The sequence below is a fragment of the Salvelinus sp. IW2-2015 genome, linkage group LG15 (assembly GCF_002910315.2).
Source record: "Salvelinus sp. IW2-2015 linkage group LG15, ASM291031v2, whole genome shotgun sequence".
In the NCBI taxonomy this organism is placed as follows: Eukaryota; Metazoa; Chordata; class Actinopteri; order Salmoniformes; family Salmonidae; genus Salvelinus; species Salvelinus sp. IW2-2015.
The window spans coordinates 17,652,894-17,674,109 of NC_036855.1; the positions used below are offsets into that span (position 1 = coordinate 17,652,894).

The 21,216-nt window shown below is 40.3% G+C and overlaps 2 protein-coding genes and 1 long non-coding RNA gene across 3 annotated transcripts; all 3 read right to left on the reverse strand.

Moving 5' to 3' along the window:
- Positions 1-3,818: 3,818 nt before the first annotated feature.
- Positions 3,819-6,990, reverse strand: LOC111974939 (protein unc-119 homolog B). The gene is made up of 5 exons (XM_024003030.2): positions 6,675-6,990; positions 6,376-6,489; positions 5,544-5,646; positions 4,834-5,006; positions 3,819-4,518 (listed from the first exon to the last, which is right to left on the reverse strand). Exons 1-5 carry the CDS (start codon positions 6,910-6,912, stop codon positions 4,406-4,408), a joined length of 741 nt encoding a protein of 246 aa, XP_023858798.1. The 5' UTR covers positions 6,913-6,990; the 3' UTR covers positions 3,819-4,405.
- A 3,251-nt stretch (positions 6,991-10,241) lies between these two features.
- LOC111973941 (uncharacterized) lies at positions 10,242-10,905 on the reverse strand. Its single transcript, XR_002878658.2, has 2 exons — positions 10,817-10,905; positions 10,242-10,766 (listed from the first exon to the last, which is right to left on the reverse strand). It is a non-coding gene; the product is annotated as an uncharacterized lncRNA (long non-coding RNA).
- A 1,390-nt stretch (positions 10,906-12,295) lies between these two features.
- On the reverse strand, positions 12,296-17,011 carry LOC111973942 (malectin). Its single transcript, XM_024001394.2, has 6 exons — positions 16,853-17,011; positions 16,241-16,490; positions 15,026-15,204; positions 14,624-14,800; positions 12,928-12,985; positions 12,296-12,594 (listed from the first exon to the last, which is right to left on the reverse strand). The coding sequence occupies exons 2-6, from the start codon at positions 16,443-16,445 to the stop codon at positions 12,347-12,349; spliced, it is 867 nt and encodes a 288-aa protein (XP_023857162.1). The 5' UTR covers positions 16,446-16,490; positions 16,853-17,011; the 3' UTR covers positions 12,296-12,346.
- Between the last annotated feature and the right edge of the window lie 4,205 nt (positions 17,012-21,216).

Below are 21,216 nucleotides of genomic sequence, written 5' to 3' on the forward strand. Positions count from 1 at the left end.
CCCAGAACAGCTGGTGCTCTCGTGCATGCTTCAGTATTGAATGCCTCGAAGCGAGCATAAAAAGGCATTTAGCTCGTCTGGTAGGCTCGCGTCACTGGGCAGCTCGCCTCTGGGTTTCCCTTTGTAGTCCGTAATAGTTTTCAAGCCCTGCCACATCCGATGAGCGTCAGAGCCGGTGTAGTATGATTCGATCTTAGTCCTGTATTGACGCTTTGCTTGTTTGATGGTTTGTCTGAGGGCATAGCGGGATTTCTTATAGGCGTCCGGATTAGTGTCCCGCTCCTTGAAACCGGCAGCTCTAGCCTTTAGCTCGATACGGATGTTGCCTGTAATCCATGGCTTCTGGTTGGGATATGTACGTACGGTCACTGTGGGGACGATGTCATCGATGCACTTCTTGATGAAGCCGATGACTGAGGTGGTAAACTCCTCAATGCCATTGGATGAATCCCAGAACATATTCCAGTCTGTGCTTGCAAAACAGTCCTGTAGCGTAGTATCCGCATCATCTGACCACTTTCGTATTGAGCGAGTCACTGGTACTTCCTCTAGTTTTTGCTTGTAAGCAGGAATCAGGAGGATATAATTATGGTCAGATTTGCCAAATGGAGGGCGGTGGAGAGCTTGGTATGCATCTCTGTGTGTGGAGTAAAGGTGGTCTAGAGATTTTTTCCCTCTGGTGCATATGTGACATGCTGGTAAAAATTAGGTTAAACTGATTTAAGTTTGCCTGCATTAAAGTCCCCGGCCACTAGGAGCACCACTTCTGGGTGAGCATTTTCTTGTTTGCTTATGGCGGTATCCAGCTCATTGAGTGCGGTCTTAGTGCCAGCATCGGTCTATGGTGGTAAATAGACGGCTACGAATAATAGATGAGAACTCTCTTGGTAGATATTGTGGTCCACAGCTCATCATAAGGTACTCTACCTCAGGCGAGCAATACCTTGAGACTTCTTTAAGATTAGACATTGCGCACCAGCTGTTTTCGACAGAAAGACACACACCCCCACCCCTTGTCTTACCAGACGTAACTTCTCTGTTCTGCCGGTGTATTGAAAATCCCCCAGCTTGATATTATCCGTTTCGTCGTTCAGCCACGACTCGGTGAAACGTAAGATATTACAGTTCTTAATTTCCCGTTGGTAGGATAATTGTAAGTCTTCAATTTTATTTTCCAGTGATTGCATGTTAGCAAGTAGAATTGATGGCAGTGGGAGTTTACTCGCTCGCCTACGGATTCTCAAAAGGCAGACCAATCTGCTTCCTCTGTCTTTTCTTCAGGCAAATGACGGGGATCTGGGCCTGTTCCCGGGAGAGCAGTATATATCGTTCTCGTCGGACTCGTTAAAGGAAAAAGCTTCTTCCAGTTCATGGTGAGTAATCCCAGTTCTAATGTCCTGAAGTTATTTTCGGCCATAAGAGACAGTAGCAGCAACATTATGTACAAAATATTTTTTTACTGGAGTTACAAACACACCAACAAAAATAAAAACAGCACAATTGGTTACGTGCATGTAAAACGTCAGCTATTCTCTTCGGTGCCATCTTAACAATTTGAGGGAGCTATTAGAAATACAGAATTTAAAATGGTGGATGCCATCACAATTTTCCATCAGTAAATGTAAAAACAAATAAAAAAATACACATCACAAGTCTAGAAAGTGATCATCACATCATACCTTCCACTGAGCATTGACCTGTAGTTATAATTTCATAGCTGAAAAATATTTAATTCACAAAATCTCTTCCTGCCTGCTTTTGACTACTGTTGATGAGTGTTGTTGGAGAGATGTGTAGCGGAGCACAGCTGGACTTGACAAGGATTTCTCTCACACACAAAGCCTCGAGTTTAACAGTCTGAATACAAAGGCCCACGGGGAGGTTTAATTTAGTGTTGGGAGGCTCAGTATCACTCCAGCAGGCACAAACACACTACAAGTAAATTTACAGCACTGTCACAAACGCTAACAACTTAAAAAGGCCAGGGGTGCTGTCTGACTTACTACCAATGGCAGTTAATACAAAAATGTCTCATAGTCAACAAGGATTATTGGTTGTATATACAGCTAGAGGTGACATGGGACACCCAATATGAATAATACAGCTTCTATCAAGGCAAGAGTTCTAAGTCATGGAGCATTTGTTAGTCTCACAGCTGAATATTTAGCCCACTATCTGAGGAGGGAAGACACAGCAAAGGAAAATGATTGTTACTAGAGCACAATGAGTAGCGAAAATGTATTTACTTGTTCAATCAAATTAGGTGGTATAAAACAGTTGTAATTGGCTTGCCATCTGTCAACTATTGTTGTATAGACAAAATAACACAAAACATGCTCAACTTCAACCAGTGTTCATCTTACGGGCTAAAAATATCCAGTATTCAACATTCACTTTGGGATCATGTAAAGTTCCAGATTCCCTCTGTAGAGCCGTTTGGTAACAGAGTGGCCTTTCACCAGGGAGATGACAACCCTGAAAAAATTGACAACTTGAGAAATTGAAACTAATATTATTCAATTTGAACGGGTGTATTAGATCATTAGGCTGATAAGAGTTACACAAACCCACAAGATATGCCTAAATGTATTCCAACAAAAACAAGGATATTGCAACAAATACTGAACTAACTCAAGACAGATTAAAATAATACTTATTAACTTCTCTAGGATAGGGGGCAGCATTTTCACTTTGGATGAATAGCATGCCCAGAGTGAACTGCCTCCTACTCTGTCCCAGATGCTAATATATGCATATTATTATTACTATTGGATATAAAACACTCTGAAGTTTCTAAAACTGTTTGAATGATGTCTGTGAGTATAACAGAACTCATATGGCAGGCAAAAACCTGAGAAAATATCCAAACAGGAAGTGTGAATTCTGAGGCTGGACGATTTTCAACTCATCGCCTATTGAAATCCCAGTGGGATATGGATCTGTTTGCACTTCCTACGCCTTCCACTAGATGTCAACAGTCTGTAGAACGTTGAATGAAGCTTCTACTGTGATTTGGGGCCGGATGGGAGCTGTTTRAGTCAGTGGTCTGGCAGAGAGCCAGTTCCTGGTCACGCGCATTCCACATGATATCGACTTGGGTTCCATTACTTCTATAGACACAAAGGAATTCTCCGGTTGGAAAGTTATTGAATATTTATGATAACGTCCTAAAGATTGATTCTCTACTTAGTTTGACAAGTTTATTCGACCTGTAATATAACTTTTTGAAGTTTTCATCCGACGCTCGCGCAGATCCAGGCGAACGTTTGGATATGTGTACTATACGCGCTAACAAAAGTAGCTACGTGGACATAAATTATGGACATTATCGAACAAAACAACAATTTATTGTAGAACTAGGATTCCTGGGAGTGCATTCTGATGAAGATCATCAAAGGTAAGGGAATATGTATGATGTAATTTCGTATTTCTGTTGACTCCAACATGGCGGAGAAATGTTGTTTCTATCTGAGCGCCGTCTCAGATTATTGCACGGTTTGCTTTGTCCGTAAAGTTTTTTTGAAATCTGACAGCGGTTGCATTAAGAACAAGTGTATCTTTAATTCTATGTAAAACATGTATCTTTCATCAAAGTTTATGATGAGTATTTCTGTTATTTGATGTGGCTCTCTGCAATTTTTCCTGATATTTTGGAGGCATTTCTGAACATGGCGCCAATGTAAACTGAGATATTTGGATATAAATATGCACATTATCAAACAAAACATACATGTATTGTGTAACATGATGTCCTATGAGTGTCATCTGATGAAGATCATCAAAGGTTAGTGAATCATTTTATCTCTATTTCTGCTTTTTGTGACTCCTATCTTTGGCTGGGAAAATGGCTGTGTTTTTCTGTGGCTATTTACTGACCTAACATAATCGTTTGGTGTGCTTTCGCAGTAAATCCTTTTTGAAATCAGACATGTTGGCTGGATTCACAACAAGTGTAGCTTTAATTTGGTGTCTTTCATGTGTGATTTCATGAAAGTTTGATTTTTATAGTAATTTATTTGAATTTGGCGCTCTGCATTTTTACTGGCTTTTGACCAAGTGGGATGTTAGCGTCCAACATATCCCAGAGAAGTTAAAAGTAACCATTTAAACGTGAAAACATTCAAAAAGATTCAAAGAAAAACATGTTCAACATTACAAAAGAGTGATTGACAAGAGTCTCCTATGAGTCCCAGCAACAGAGGGGTACGAGGTAACAAATAAACTATCAACTTGTTTTGAAGGCAGATATGGTCCTGTTTCCCCAAACCTGGGGCTGGTAAAGTTTGTTGGAATGTCTGAAGTGGAGGAAGTATACACCTGTTCCCAAAAGGGCTATATTGTGGTTGTGTTCTGGGGCAATGTGACCGCTGCGTTGCATTGCACACAAGAYGCTAATATTCAGGCACTACTCGCCCCCATCGTAGGCGTAGTCTGCCTTATTGTGCATGATCAGTTTGTTGTCCACAAAGTAGAAGCTGTCTGACCTGGTCTCATACGGGTGCTCCACCATTAGGCAAACTTCATAAGAAAGAGAGGGGGGAAAAAAACAAAACAAGGGATTTCAGTTTGGAAATAACTTCATAAGGAACAGCAGAATGTACATTAGCCTGGCTTACAGTAAATTACTCCTGAAGGGGATCCATGTGACTGTCTAGTACCACATTACTTATCTTACAATTTGAGTGGCCTGACTGGCTCTGTATAGTATACAGACTTGGCTAGCTATGTTGTGGCCAGTCTGAACTTTAGCTTGTAGGACACAGGCTAAAACAAAGATGATAGACAAAGTGAGAGGGGGCATTGCTGGTGCGCTCCTACTACTAGTAGACTTACTGAGGTCCTCAGGGAGCTGGGGAAACTCATAGATATGTTCGCAAGTGTTGCAGCTGTTTGGGATGCAGAATCCGAAGTCAAAGTCAAAGTTCTTGAGAACTTTATCCTGGAAATAATGCCTCTCTATCATGCGAAAGCTGTTAACAGGCCGGTCCCCCACGGTGAACTCGACACTGAAAGCAGGGAAGAAAGAGAGGCACTTGAGATACTAGTAGGGACATGATGAACATAACTGCATGAAATGGCTTAAGCTACTAGAATTGAAGCTTTATTCATTAATCATCTATATTTCTAAAAGTCAAAAAGAAGGATGATTATTTCAATTGTATTGTTGCCAGCCATGTAAAACAACTTCAGGAGAAAAGCATTAAGTGTGGTGTCAGGGCTCTGCCAAATCCTCTCTGTAACCACAGTTGGATTGGTTGCCAGAGCTGCAAAGCCCCACCAGCAAATGAAATTGAGCATGAAACTGAGATCATGATTCGTCTGCATAAGTAACTGCTGAGTTATAAGCAATGGACCTGAACTGAATTTGAGGGTGCTAACAGCATACTAGAGCTTGAGGTAAGCCTGCCATATTGGAAAGCAGAAAGCACATATATTATGAAACATTTAAGTATAACCACAGTATGTGGTTTTTCAACTACGAGTTATATGATTTCTAATAATGATAATGCATGTGGTGTTTCCTGTTTAATCCACTGATTTACGTTGCACCAACAGTCCGCAGTCTGAGGAAGGCCGGCGTAAACTGATACCGCACAAAGCGTCCAGCACTGGTGTCTCCATTCTCTTCTTCCTCATCTTCAGGGTCTGATAGAGAACATGAATTAAAATGTAATTGACATCCAAATAAGTGTCAACATGTCATCTCTGATTTCAACCTAAAATTGTATCTACAACATTTGTGTAAGGAACATTTGTCTGTTCACACTGCTATGCTTTATCTTGGCCAGGTCGCAGTTGCAAATGAGAACTTGTTCTCAACTAGCCTACCTGGTTAAATAAAGGTAAAATWAAAAAAAAGGACTACATCAATCATCACAGAGGGAATAACTTGGCTTGTGTTAGGCCTTACTTGAAATAATAGACCGATTAATTTGGTCTGGGCCCTTCTAAGTAGACTTAGCGATACTACATCATACACAGCGGGGCAACTTCCTGCTTACTAAACTAATGCTAAAATCTGCCAAGACTATGGGCTTTCTCATTTATACCTTCTAATGAGGCAAGTCCTCATTGAAAAGAGAAAATATAGTGGCAGATTTGAGCATTAGTTTTGGCACCCAAACCTAATAACATGAGTGCACCTTCAGCTGTTGTTTTTCCAACTAGGCTGTTTTACAGATTGAGCCTGGTGCCCTGTTCAAGTTGACAGTGACCTGGACTTGATTTCTATAATTAGGAATACGCTCCAATGTGTATAATGATGTCATATTGCTGAGTTTACCTTTAAGATGTGGCCTATCCAAGCTATTTATGCTGCGCCAAAGTGTAGTTGAAAAGTTGAAACTTCATGCTTGATAAGACATTTGAGTTTACCACAGTTGTGCGGTTTAGCAATCTCAAAGAGCACTGTCCCAGTCTCCAGATCTCTAATCTTGAAACGTGTGAAGTCAATATTGTAGACATTGTCCTCAGGTTTACATAGATAATCTGGAAGGAAATTCGTAGTTAGAAGCACATACAGACAGGGAATCTGGTGTGTTGACGGATGCTTTGTTTGGTTACCTCAAACCATTGATGCAAATTTAGTTTGCTAGTTCACTAACAAAGGGAACGTTAGCTAAAATACATGAACTTGAATCTTATCCAAATCCCATCAACACCGGCATACATACCCCGTGTAACAGCACGCAGACCAAGGACTTCGTCCGGTGTGATGTGTCTTCCTAGCGCCCTTAGCTCTTCTTCTGTAATAACAGGCCGCTGTTTATCGGTTTGATTTCGTCGCGATTTGAGTCTCTTCAGTACACCTCCACCGGACTTTCGCTCCCTTGAATTTGCAGTTGGGCCGATATCAGTGTCCGGTCCTTTGACTGTGGCTGCAGTCTTGTTTCGAGAGTTAGAGCCGCTCATATCTTGGTTGTTTTGTGTTTGTTAAGGCGACTGTGTCGATGGCTGTCTGCAACTTTTACTAAATTCAAGATGGCGAAGCGTCTCTACGGAGAACATATGCTGAGAATAGTCGATTGTAATTGGCTTAAAACGCTAGGTGGTTACCATAGTTACCAGTAGGGCGGACTGTTTAGAAACCTAGCGAGTAAATTGAATTCCAGTTATAGAACACCAGCGGTCACGTTCAGTTGCAGATAGAAATGCCACGAATCGAGCCGACATGATTCCTTGATCTACATATCATATTTCTATCTTAACGTTCAAAAACGTTGTGTCCTGCTCAACGCGCAGCTGAGTATGGTCCAACTTCATTAGTATATTGAGCAATTTGACCATACTTATGTAATTTGCCCATGCACTACCTTTATATAAAATATAACGTCTCTTCTTACATCTCTCATCTGCATTACTGTCATTTCTCTCTACATGTCTCCCCAATATAAATATAATCTCATTCTACTTCTAGGGTTTCCCCATTACTTATGACTACAGTATCTCAATACAGCATGTTGAACAGTTCAGTTACATGAGGGGTACTACAATAACCCCAAGGATAGTAAAACATGAGATAAATCATATGGAAAACATTTGCCAGAACACCAGTTAGATAAAATAGCACATTTATTAAAAAAAGAGACAGCATTTATCAGCAGTTCCCACTTAGATGTTATTTGTAGAGCCACAACGGAGTATGGAGGGGGCATCTCAAAGGACTCCATCAGTCCACCTGCTGCATGAAGCCCTCATGGGGTGGGAGAAATCAATAAGTAGAGTAGGATTCCTTATGGACATTGATCGCTTTCTCTCACATTCACACTAATTAATTCACTCTCATTCTGTGATTCATAAGACTGTGTGTGGACTGCACAAGAGTGTATGGTTGTTCCGTCTGCACCTCAGTAGGGCTAATGGGAGAGTGGTGTAGCAAGTATTTGGTTCTTATCTTAGGTGAGCTCAAGTAAGGTTAGGATTTTTGCACACTAGGACTTTGGTGTGCAAAAAATAAATAAATGAAACATCCAATGAAGTAATCAAAAGCACACCAAAAAAAAAAGGAACCTCAAAGCTGACAATGATAATGCACAACTGTATTCAAATTCAAGGCAACAGGGATTCAATTAAAATAAAATGTACACACAACAAATGACAGACAAATGCTTTGAAAATAAACCAAGTAGTCACACCACTAAAACATCCTGGTAAAAAGTCAAACAAAACAGATCCTGAGAAAAAATTAAAAGCTACAAATCCTTTAGTCATTAAGCAAATAATCGCAGATTAAACCCCTTTCTTAAACTATACAATAAATGTAAAAAATTCCATGCTTCATCAATCTCCTCTCTTCCTGACAGTCAGTACGGTCAGTCAAGACCTTTTCTACAGTGCCACCGTTGTAAGTTATCCCCAGCAGAAATGCCAGTCTTCTTTAAAACGAACCATTAAAAACACCTCATTAATAACAATATTTAGATTAGAAAATAACCGCTGTCACACTACAATAAGTGTGATATTGTACCTTACAGTATATACACACGCAACTGTGTAGCGATTTCAATTAGCCAACAAAAGATGATAACTTTGGTACTGAATTAAATAAACTTTTTTTCATTTTTTCAAATAAGTAACAAAGGTGCTTCTCTCTTATTAGATAGATTCTTTTTTTAAATTTATTTTTTTATACAAAACAAGCCAAACAACTATCAGTTGACCAAGTATTGTAACCTCTCCCTTGCTGTTTTTTCCCCACCAGCATGGAACATGGAGGGGGAAACCACAAGAGTGAGAGAGAATTTAAAACACCTGGATCATCTATTTGTCAAGTATTCAGCAAGTATAAAACCAATGACAAGTGTGGAGAGGCAAGTGTAATAGGCTTGGTAAAAGATTTGTCCCTCATGGAAAGAGCTATGTTCCTGATACAGAGGCAGTTAGACACACTAAAACAATGGAAACATGCAGCTACTGACTTCCAGGCTAACTGTATTGAAGGACATATGGATATGTCCGTGGAACACCTTAGAGATTAGTAATAACAAAATGCTGCCGTCCACTTTAAGGCAAGTTTTTTTAAACAGCTTTGGAAAGGAATCAGAGGGAGCAGACAAAAAAATTATAATAATAAACTGGCCTAAACTTTAAAAAAATATTATTTCATGGAGAGATGGGAAAGAGGGAAAATATTCCCAATAGTGAAACATGTACACACATCTATAGATACTCACACGTGCACAGTAAATATAGATGATAATTAAGACTGGTGCAAGCCCACTGTTTATACATCATGTTGATTTGACTGATTGCACACTTTTCAAACTAATTTGGGGAGCTGGCTTTTATAAACACTTTTCTCTGGGATAATCACAATTTAATGCAATAAAATAATTGTTAAGAAGGCTGCTCTTAAGATTTCTACTCAAAGCCAGTTTCAATTTAGGCTACCACTAACAATCTTGGTTGGCCTTAGCAAAAGATGTGTAACATAACTAGTTCTTTCTAACTCCTCACTTTCTAACCTTCTTGGTAGCTGTGTAGCCATGGATAGCTGACACACACACACACACACACACACACACTTGTAAGTCCTACATTTATATTCCAATATACTAAAAGAATCCAGCAGTTTTTCCATGAGAACTTTACATAAATAGTAAATAAATACAAAAAAAAATGCTTAAGCCCTTCCGGTTATTCATTCTAATGACACACTGTATTGGGATAACTTCTGATGTTTACGTTATATCTTGACCTAGTACTTAATCATCACTCCAGCACCAACATTGTGAGTTAAACTAAATTATATCAATCACAGTGTTATGAACAGAGGATTACTGGGACTTTTATAGAACAAAATTCTACAACACAAAACACTTTGGTGAATCAAAAGAAGGCATGCACAGTCATGAATGGAAAAGGCAGTGACCATGACAAAGGACTACACTACATGCATCTCTGTGACAATTCAGACATGTTCCTGATTCGGGACCTGTCCCACTCGCTTGAGAATTTGTTTAATTACCAGGTCCCTCAGTGTTGGCAAAGCAACTAACTAAATCACTCTGTACTATTTCACATAACCTTTCAGAGGTGGCCTTTCACCAGATGCAAACCAAGCTAATGTACCGTTAAGTGGAAAACACATACAAGTTAGAGGGTTTCATAAATGTGATTGAACACCATGTAAACCCTCAAAGGATTCAAACACTCCAGGGCTCGAACATTAAGGCTTGTCCTCTTGTCCGGGACAAGTTAAAAAAATTGTAAAATAAAATAAAAAGTAGAGAAGAATAATATAGATTTGGAGTTGTCTGAATGGACAAGTCTTTTTTTTTTTAGCACAATATCAAACAATTACTCAGATCAGAATTAAATCAGAGGGGCCAACATTGGAATAACATTCAAATCTATTTTTCCATGTACATAAATAAAAAAAAGCCTACATGTCAAAGTCTAGGTGATATGCATATTGGCTGCAGCTTCATGTCCAAACCGATGCTGACATGAGGGAGGCTCTGTAAAATGTAGCCAAACTTTAATGAGACTGTTAATTACATAAATATAGGCAAACACCAGTCATTTTTGACAAATATAATGAAGGAAAATTAACATTAACGTTTAAAGGCTTGAGGCACGGTTTGTTCAGATCAAATGGTCACAAAACCAGAGAGTGAAGGACAGTGCCTGTTGCGCACCACACATCACCCACCTTGAATCTGAGCAGAGGTGGTCAGCATTTTAACTATTTAACCATAAACTTGTTTAAAACCTGGATGTTTTATGTTATTTTATGAAGCATGGCTTACCTTGTTAAAAGTAGCCTAGCCAAAATACAACCATAGAAATGTTGAAGTAATTATTTTATAAACACCTAACATGCCAAATGTTCTATTGGTTTTCACATTATTTAAATTTTATTGTCGAGCAGCCAAAGGAATAATCCTAGTCATATAAGTAACCCATGCTAGTTGATGCATCTTTAGATCTCCCCTCTTTCTTCATTTCTAACAGATTTTTTTTTTTTTATCTCTGTCACATGAAACCACTCACGCGTGTAGTGCACTTTTGGCAACTGTTTTCACCGCTAATTGCATTTTGGAACCTTCCCACATAGCACAGCCATGTGCACATGGTTGAGCTTATAATATGAAGAAATAATACTTAATCAACATTTTAAGCTAAACGGTCTGATCTGTTTTATCAGCCTCATTGCTTTTTTAAGTCCGTTTTGAACCGTAGACATTTATTGTCCCAGGGACAACAGGACGCCCTTAATTTCAAGCACTGGAAGACAAGTGGCTGAAAAAGTTACCCTGCAATTTCTGATAACTCTATAGTCTAGCTGTCTCAAAAGGTACCTGCTAGTACAGATAGTTATGCATGCCAGCACAACAAGTGGACTTCTTACCTGTGACCACATTTGAGGAAACTTGCATTGTTATATGAAACAGCACAGCATAGTCCCATGGAGGTACACATGCATTTTAAAACACATTATGCAACATAATTGTGAAACCCTCCTTAGACGTGAAAACACAATCAGCCTTCTTTTCAAACAGCACATGAAACATCAATTCTCCGCTATGGAATAGGCTGAGGCTGTAACAGTACAGACTTGTTGAAATTATTAGTATGTTGTTTCTCAACAAATTATGGCACAGCTTGTATCAAAAGCTCAAATAAATTGTAGCTTTACAACACTAGCTAAGTTTGGTGATAATCAAGCCCAAAAATAAAGTAAAAAAAGAGCAAGCAAAAACATTCAAAAGCCTAATTGGCAACCATCTCCCACTGCCCCCTCCAATCTCCACCAAACACGCATTCTCTAAAACAAAATATCTTCAATTTCCAAATTTGTAAGAATCAATACATTTTCTGGATATTATCTCCTGTATCATCTCTGACTAAATACTGGGCCTGACTTTTGTTGATCAGCATAGCAGCCTATCTGCATTCACTTCAAGCCACACCTCATCCAAAGCCATACTAGTCTATAAAGAGGGACAGCTAATCACATTTCAGCACCCCTCAGTATAGTCCCAGCCTCTTCCTGCAAGACAAGACAAACCTGGTTTGAAAGTGGTCAATCCGGTCTCATGCGAGATCATGTCTTTGCGATGTGGTAATGTGCAACATGGTGGAAATGTATAAGATGTACAACACACAAACTCACTCTCTCCATCCCCTTTTCTCTGTGACCTTAAAGTCAGTGAGGAAGGCATTTTATTCTGTCACCTGCCCTGCATTCCAAATTTGTTGTCTCTTTTTTGTCCACTGTTATCACCATTGGCTCTCGTGCTCACTCCTGTCTATTTGCCTTGACTTTCCTTGTGTCTCTTCCTTGCCCCCCCCCCCNAGTCTCTTGTCCATCATGTTCTGTTTCCCCCTCTATCTTACATTCTCACAGCCGACAGAGGCAGAAGAGTGTAGGGATGAACACCCCGAATGCCACCAGGATAGGGAACATGAGGCTACTATTGTCGGCCGCATACGGGTTTGGTGTTCTGGGGCCTGACTGGACCCTGTACTTGGGAGCTGTCGAGGTACTCTTCTTACCACCCTCCTCTCCTGCCTCAGACTCCTCTTCCTCCTCCTCCTCAAGTTCTTCACGTTTCTCCAGTCCAGGGTGAGGCTGAAGTTTTGGTACATCTGAGATGCAGAAAATATAGAGATGGGAGAGATCATGGGTTCAAAGATAGGGTTGAGTGAAATTAATTTCATGCAGAACTTAGAGGTAAGACATTGAGGAGAGGGTGTGATGTCTTTAGACTGGATTGTGCATACAATTAATTGTTTGAGCAGCCAATGAATAATGTTATTGAAAAGGAATGCGAGTTAAAAAAGAGAGCAATCATTTTGTAATACAACAATCCATTACAATTTTTTAAATAATTTCAGAATTATTTAGACAACATCTTAGAAAATGCTATTTTTCACTGGCACTAATGAATATTCTCCTGTTAATAGACTGATGAGGCTCACCATCTAATGTCCCCTTCATCACATACAGAGCACAGACCTTGGGGTTGTCGTAATAACCCTAAGAAAACAAAGGGCAGGTTATCAGTTCACAGCAGAGATAAAGCCATGTGTCAATTGAACATACAGAGAAACACTGTCCTACCATTATTTGCACAAAAAAAAGATTAGTGACACAGAGAAAGGATTAAACAAACATACAGTCATGGCCAAAAGTTGAGAATGACACAAATATTAATTTCCACAAAGTTTGCTGCTTCAGTGTCTTTAGATATTTTTGTCAGATGTTACTATGGAATACTGAACTATAATTACAAGCATTTCATAAGTGTCAAAGGCTTTTATTGACAATTACATGAAATTGATGCAAAGAGTCAATATTTGCAGTGTTGACTCTTCTTTTTCAAGACCTCTGCAATTTGCCCTGGCATGCTGTCAATTAACTTCTGGGCCACATCCTGACTGATGGCAGCCCATTCTTGCATAATCAATGCTTGGAGTTTGTCAGAATTTGTGGGTTATTGTTTGTCCACCCGCCTCTTGAGGATTGACCACAAGTTCTCAATGGGATTAAGGTCTGAGGAGTTTCCTGGCCATGGACCCAAAATATTGATGTTTTGTTCCCCGAGCTACTTAGTTATCACTTTTGCCTTATGGCAAGGTGCTTCATCATGCTGGAAAAGGCAGTGTTCGTCACCAAACTGTTCCTGGATGGTTGGAGAAGTTGCTCTCGGAGGATGTGTGGTACCATTCTTTATTCATGGCTGTGTTCTTAGGCAAAATTGTGAGTGAGCCCACTCCCTTAACTGAGAAGCAACCCCACACATGAATGGTCTCAGGATGCTTTACTGTTGGCATGACACAGGACTGATGGTAGCGCTCACCTTGTCTTCTCCGGACAAGCTTTTTTCCAGATGCCCCAAACAATTCGGAAAGGGGATTCATCAGAGAAAATGACTTTACCCTAGTCCTCAGCAGTCCAATCCCTGTATCTTTTGCAGAATATCAGTCTGTCCTTGATGTTTTTCCTGGAGAGAAGTGGCTTCTTTGCTGCACATCTTGACACCAGGCCATCCTCCAAAAGTCTTCGCCTCACTGTGCATGCAGATGCACTCACACCTGCCTGCTGCCATTCCTGAGCAAGCTCTGTACTGGTGCTGCCCCAATCCCGCAGCCGAAATCAACTTTAGGAGACAGTCCTGGCACTTGCTGGACTTTCTTGGGCGCCCTGAAGCCTTCTTCATAACAATTGAACCGCTCTCCTTGAAGTTCTTGATGATCCGATAAATGGTTGATATAGGTGCAATCTTACAGGCAAGCAATATCCTTGCCTGTGAAGCCCTTTTTGTGCAAAGCAATGATGACGGCACGTGTTTCCTTGCAGATAACCATGATTGACAGAGGAAGAACAACGATTCTAAGCACCACCCTCCTTTTGAAGCTTCCAGTCTGTTATTCAAACTCAATCAGCATGACAGAGTGATCTCCAGCCTTGTCAAAACTCAAGGCTGGAGTGTTATGAATATTTGTGTCATTCTCAAAACTTTTGGCCACGACTGTACATTCAGAGTTGTGTGCAGGTAATCACTTTAGTGCTCGACTTTAATTTGAGGACACATCTGAAAAATATTTTTTTAAATGGGTCAGGAGGAGAGGAGAAAACATTGAGCAGTGACACACTTCGGTCGTGTCAACACACCTTGACAAACTCCACAGTGAGCTTGCCGTTGAAGGTGGACACCTCCCCCTGGACACTCAGTTTACCGCGGCGTATGGAGAAGGGCACAATCTCGTCATGAGCTGTACTGTGACCCACCCGCTCAAAGATATCCAGATCTTTCACCACCACATGGTCATTAAGACGCACATCAAATACCTGTAGAATGTCAAAGGTATTTATATATTACTAATAAATTAACTTGCAATAAAACATATTTTGGAAACGGTCTTTTTTTGGAGACTATCAATATCTAAGTTGAACAACATTATTTGCTGCGAAATTAGAATAACATTACTATGACTTACTGTTTACAGTAGTGATAACTTTGAGATCTAAACTGAAAACATATTTTGATGATTTGATTGGAAAGCTGAGTGGTACCTTCTGCTGAGACTGAGCAAAGTAGACCTCTGCATACTTCAAGACAAGTATATAGTCTCCTTCCTCACGAATCGGCACCTCATAGCCAAAAGTATCCTCATTGTAGCGTTCTGTCTGGTAGAGAATCTGGTCCTCGGGACTAGAGCGCAATATGGGCAGACGCACTCCATAATCTGAAGCTAGAGGGAAATACAGAGTAGAATGTTCACTATGTTGTCGATTTATAAGCAATTCTGTCACATATGCACCCAACACACTCCTTGCATAAGCTTACATAATACAAGCCCATTTGCTTACCCATGTACTGGAACAGTATAGTGATGGCTGCATACATTTATTTACTGTACTTGCACACAAACGGTGAAAACCAGGAAAATAGCACATGCATTTTTTGGCTGATAAGGTCATTTTAAAAACGTGAAATGCAAACTTGCTGGCTAACCATAGCTTGGATTGTTAAAATATTCATGACTTATCTGTTCTGGCAAGTGAGATGCGATATACCTGTGTCAAGTGTCAATGTTTCCTTAACTGTCTGGTTTCTATTTGCAGACAGACCCATTTGGTCTTTAGTTTTACTGGGATGGATGTCAGAAACAATATGAAATGTCGCTTCAGAATTAAGTTTGTTTAAAAAAAAAATCTATGAACATGGAGTGGAACTAAGCATAGTGGCTATAATACATCAAACAAGAAATGTCATCAATATATCCTTTACCTCAATATAGTTTCATTTTAACTGCTCATGTTATTAGTTTCCAATTGATTTGAAAGAAATACATTTCTGAATATCAGTCATTATCACTTGCCTAGTTAAATGTTAAATAAAAATAAAATAAACAAACATTACAGTTGAGTTTACTATTCTTCCATGAGATGGTTCATTTTCGAAGGAGAAGCTCAACAAACAGCACTACTAATACTGACTATTCATTGGGTTAAATCGGTTAAATAGCAGAAGTCAAAACAATGCATGAGTCAGCTTGAAATATCTTCTTACCGAGAAATACACATCTCTACAACCATATGATCACCCTCTGGCAGAAGCAAATATTTCACTTGCTTTTAGCCAAATGGCTACAAATGTAGCTAATTTCACACAGACTAGCTGCCTATAGCGTTCAATTCAATTTAGCAGTCACATTTGCTATTATTAACAGGGAATAGTAATCTAATAGAGCCATTTTGATGACCCAGCCATGCCTACATACTCACCTTTCCCAAGYTTTCCTTCCAATGGATCCTTCTTGAAATGAATGCCATGCATGTCTGTGTGAGCTTCCCCGCCAGCGTTCACTGCCCAAATAACTCGTTCAGCAAGGCCCCCACCATCCGCCCAACAGTGTTCAGCCAGCAGCGACAACACCACCACCATGACCAGCCCGGCGACCAATGGCACCGTTACCCGCCGCATTGCCATACACAGCTTGGAACAAGCAGACACACACGAGTTGGCCCAAGGAAGCTGTGTGAGAGAAGGCATCAATTGTAGCTAGCCAACTAGCATAAATGACAGCACAAAACCCTCCCACCCCCTCCCCAGATAAGGTAACGTTAGTCAAATATATTTAGGTAGCTAGCTATCTGGCTAACATTAGCCAAGTATGACTGATGAATGGTTGCAGCTGGCAAATGTTCGCAAACACTAAACATGGCTAAATCTCAAATACTCTCACGTAAACGAACAGCCTCGTTGGCCTTCACTATAACTAGCTAGAGTAGAGTAGTCTTATCTGTTAGCTAAAAGCTATCTATGTGGCTTGCTAGCTGACTTATTGCTCGGTCATCAACGTTCCCAGAAGCTCTAGCGGAATATGAGGTTCTTACGTTGCAAAATCTTTGGTGCAACTTGCTTCTATGCCTGTTTGCTTCTAGATGTAAATCGAATAGTCCACAATCTACACTGCAGCTCTCATTAACAGCAATGACCGTTTAGTCTTCTCTGCCAAACCGGTATGACTGACGTTGATTTCCTCCGATGCACACACAGTGCATGAAGGCTGAGTCGAGAGAGGGTGTGAACATGCTGGCTCACTGTAGAGAGGGAGTGAATGACTGAAGTGACAACCAATCACATGGCATTAGTTGAAAAATGTATCTCAATCTCTCTCTCTATATATATATATATATTTGACGCTATATATATATATATAGAGAGAGAGAGTGAGAGAGTTTAGCATATTCATAGAAATGCATCGGATTCAATTCCATACCGCCACTGTATATCAACGAGCTAAGGGTCTGTTTGATGCAAAGCTGTTTAGTTGGAAAAATGCAGAAGGTGAAAGGTACACACAATTACACCTAATGGGAGTTATTCGTAATTGTATTAATCTTCGAAAATAAAAAATTTAGAATAGAATGTATATACGAATTTCATAAAAACGACATTTGCAGTCCACATGTATGCGATGTATTTTGTGCAAACTTGAAGGACGAAAGTGATATCAATTTAAAAAAAAAAAGGGTTTAAACGACTGTAATGCAATGGCCTATTCCAGGTCGTATTTATTGTAGTTGTGCTGTACAGATGATCCGATCTCACAATGTCAGGAGAAGTGTCTAACTTCTCAGGAAGAACATTAATATGATACGAAACAACGTGGCTCTCGATAAGATAAAACCCCCTCTCAGGCATTTTGTGATCTGATAACCGGCGCAGCGCTACTACAATATGGACGACCTGGAACGCAACTGATGTCTGAAATTTTGGCCAATCAGGAGAGTCCAACGCAGCGTGCTTGCAGTGCACCCTGGGTTTGTCAAAAAGAATGAATGAACAAATAACGTTGCCGTAGTAACATTTGACGCTTAGATTTCATATGAGGGCTCTCTGGGCAAAGATGGTTTAGATCAGTGGTCACCTACCTTTTCTGAGTCAAGATCACTTTCGCAATCAAAAAACAAGCCGAGATCTACAGCAAATTTGTTTTTACTAAATAAAGACAGTTCTGTAGGAATGTGGCCTAAAACATTATCACAGCATAGTGGCTATTGTTCTATGCCCGTCCTGCCAATATTGTTATTCTCAGAACATATTGTAGGTTATTTCAAAATTGGAGCTTTGATAACAAAATAGATCAGGTGTAGCATTTGCAAGTGATCTTCAGATCGGAAAGTCGGAGCTCTGGAAATATGCTGAGTTTCCGTCTTGGAATTTCGAGTTGGATGTCCGTTCAAAACGATTTTTCCCAGTTGGATCTCGTCCCCCCCCCCCAAGTTCCCAGTTGTCTTGAACGCACTGAAGTCAGAGATGTATTTTGTTATCAATTCTCGAGTTTAGTCTCAGTTGTGAGACTGACCAGAGAGAGGGGACAATGTGTTCCACCTGATGGCGAAACTCGAGTCGCATTGCATCTGCCTCATGCACAAATTCATGCTATGACCAGAGAAAGTGAAATATTCCTCAATATTAAAACAGACACGACGAGCTGCTAATAATAGCCTAATAGCCTGATCACCGACAACGATGAGACAGCCTATAGGGAGGAGGTCAGAGACGACAACAACCTCCCCCTCAATGTGATCAAGACAAAGGAGCTGATTGTGGACTACAGGAAAAGGAGGGCAGAACACCCCCCCCCCCCCCCCCCATTCAAATCGACGGGGCTGTAGTGGAGCAGGTCGAGAGCTTCAAGTTCCATATCACCAACAAACTACCATGGTCCAAACACACCCAGACAGTCGAGAAGAGTGCCACGTCTAGGTCCAAAAGGCTCCTTAACAGCTTCTACCCCCAAGCCATAAAACTGCTGAAGAGTTAATTAAATGGCTATCCAGACTATTTGCATTTAACCCCCCTTCTTTTTTACGCTGCTGCTACTCGCTGTTCATTATCTATGCATAGTCACTTTTCCCCTACATACATGTACATATTACCTCAAATGACACCCGCACATTGACTTGGTACCGATGTTGTGCCGAAAAGATCACCCCTGCCAGAACCCCCCCCCCCCCCTTCGCGCGAACGCGCACACACTCAATTCTTCATTGCTGTGACTTGCTTGCTAGTCTGGATTTTTCTGATCATGTTAGGCTGCGTTTCATTTGATTTATTCATGTCGGTTTGATCGCGGGGAGGCACTATTAATGTCTGCAGTTTTCGGTTTGGCTATTTGTTTCAAGTGTATTAGTCTATAAATACATTTCTTTGCCAAAATTCGTCATCTCTCCCATGTCTTATTCGACTAGTAGTTGTTCTGAAATGTTTATTGCTTGCCTACATTTTACTCCCTCCTCTATGTTTAATATAACACACACACATTCATTATTAATTTCGGTTGCCTATCCTGACGTGAAGTTGGTTCTATAGAAAGTATTTGACTCTGATGTGTGCCACAGAAAGTATTTGACTCTAGCCTCTAGCCACCCCCTTCTAATTTCCTTAATTTTGTGGCTAGAGTTCTATAGAAAGTATTTTACTCTAGACTCTAGAGTTACATTAAACATAGATGAGGGAGAAAAATGTAGGCAAGCAATAAACATTTAAGAACAACTACTAGTCGAATAAGACATGGGAGAGATGATGAATTTTGGCAAATAGATTTATTTATAGACTAATACACTTGAAACATATAGTCAAACCGAAAACTGCAGACATTACTAGTGCCACCCCCGCGATCAAACCGACATGAATAAATAAAATGATACGCAGCCTAACGTGATCAGAAATCCCAACTAGCAAACAAATCCGAGCAATGAAGAATTGAGTGCGTACGCGTTCTTCACGCGAAGGGGGTTCTGGCAGGGGTGAGATTTTCGGCACAACACCGGTACCCCTGTATATAGCCTCGTTACTGTTATTTTATTGTGTTACTTTTGAAAACGTATTTAGTAAATATTTTCTTAACTCTTATTTTTCTTAACACTGCATTGTTGGTTATGTGGTTGTAAGTAAACGTTTCACGGTAAGGTCTACCTACACCTGTTGTATTCCGCGAATGTGACAAATTACATTTGATTAAATAAAAAAATGCGTCTATCGAAGAACTTGCTAACTCATTTATTGTAGCTGCAGCGTGAGTGGAAGTATAGAGAAGCGCATTTTATGTTTTGTAATAGTGTTGAATAAAAACAGTGTTGACAGTGCTGAATAAAAACGTTGTCATTAATTCACTCATATAAACAGCAACTCTTTACTGTATTCTTTAAAAGTATTTATCTGAACATGGTTTTAAAAGTTATGAATTCTCACATTGGCTAGTATCAAACTTTTCTGTCGCCGGGGTCCTCCTGTCTTGGAAGCTTGTAGGCACGGTGATGTGAGCTATCCGATTGGCCAGCAGAGTAGGCGCACTCGATCTAGCCCTGGTCTGCCGGGTAGGCGGAGTTTGGCGATGACTAGGCGATCAACCAGTCGATCGCGATCGAACAATTGGTGACCACTGGTTTAGAAACTGTGCCCTGGGTTTTGATCAACCACAACAGACCATGCCGATATGTTGTCACTTTAGCAAAACACAACCTGTAGCCTACATAATCACATCAACAGATGACAATTCAGCAATACACAAAACACAATTCACACACAATATGCATACAGCGAACACTATGATGAAAGAAACCTGTACCTGACTTTTTTAAAGTGCTGTGTAGCTAGCTGTATGCTAACGATGAGACAGTTTTATCTCTTGCATCTCTTTAGTTTCGAAAATTGAGAACATCAAGAACTCAAAACAAAATGTATTCTAGACATTTACCACACGATGGAGCCCGTGCGGATTTTTGGTCCTGTCAAGACAGACCGTAGGGAACAAAGAAGAGAGATGTTGCGCCGCTCCTGCGGATCCAGGTGGAGGAGCGAGACAGTTGCCATGACAACTTGTTCTTCTGTTCCAGCCAGCCAGTCATTCGCGCACCATCGTTGTGTCCTGGTACCATGAAAACGTCTCTTTAGTAACGGTAGTCTCCAAATCATTTCTGTTCTGTCAAGGTCGGCCTTTAGCCATATCTGTTTGAATATTTTCTTAAATTTTGATATTGTTTGAGCCCAGAATGGTCTAGGCCTATTGCTCTGTATTGTTTATCCATTATGCAAAAAATGAAAACGTTTGATGTGTCAGTCCAATGTCCTTGTGAGACACTTCTTCACTTCACAGTAGCCCCTAGTATAGGCCCTTTACATGTTTGTCTTGTATTGCAATAGTTAAATCTGTCTCTTCTTTCCTGGCTTTATACCATATAGCTATTTC

Bases quoted from the DNA above. Each gene is read 5' to 3' on its own strand.
- LOC111974939 (XM_024003030.2), bottom strand. From the start codon at position 6,912: ATGAGCGGCTCTAACTCTCGAAACAAGACTGCAGCCACAGTCAAAGGA. The intron at 6,490-6,674 runs GTATGTATGCCG...ATTTCCTTCCAG, and splicing joins TCTGCGTGCTGTTACACGGG to ATTATCTATGTAAACCTGAG. The intron at 5,007-5,543 runs GTAAATCAGTGG...CCCTGCTTTCAG, and splicing joins CTGCGGACTGTTGGTGCAAC to TGTCGAGTTCACCGTGGGGG.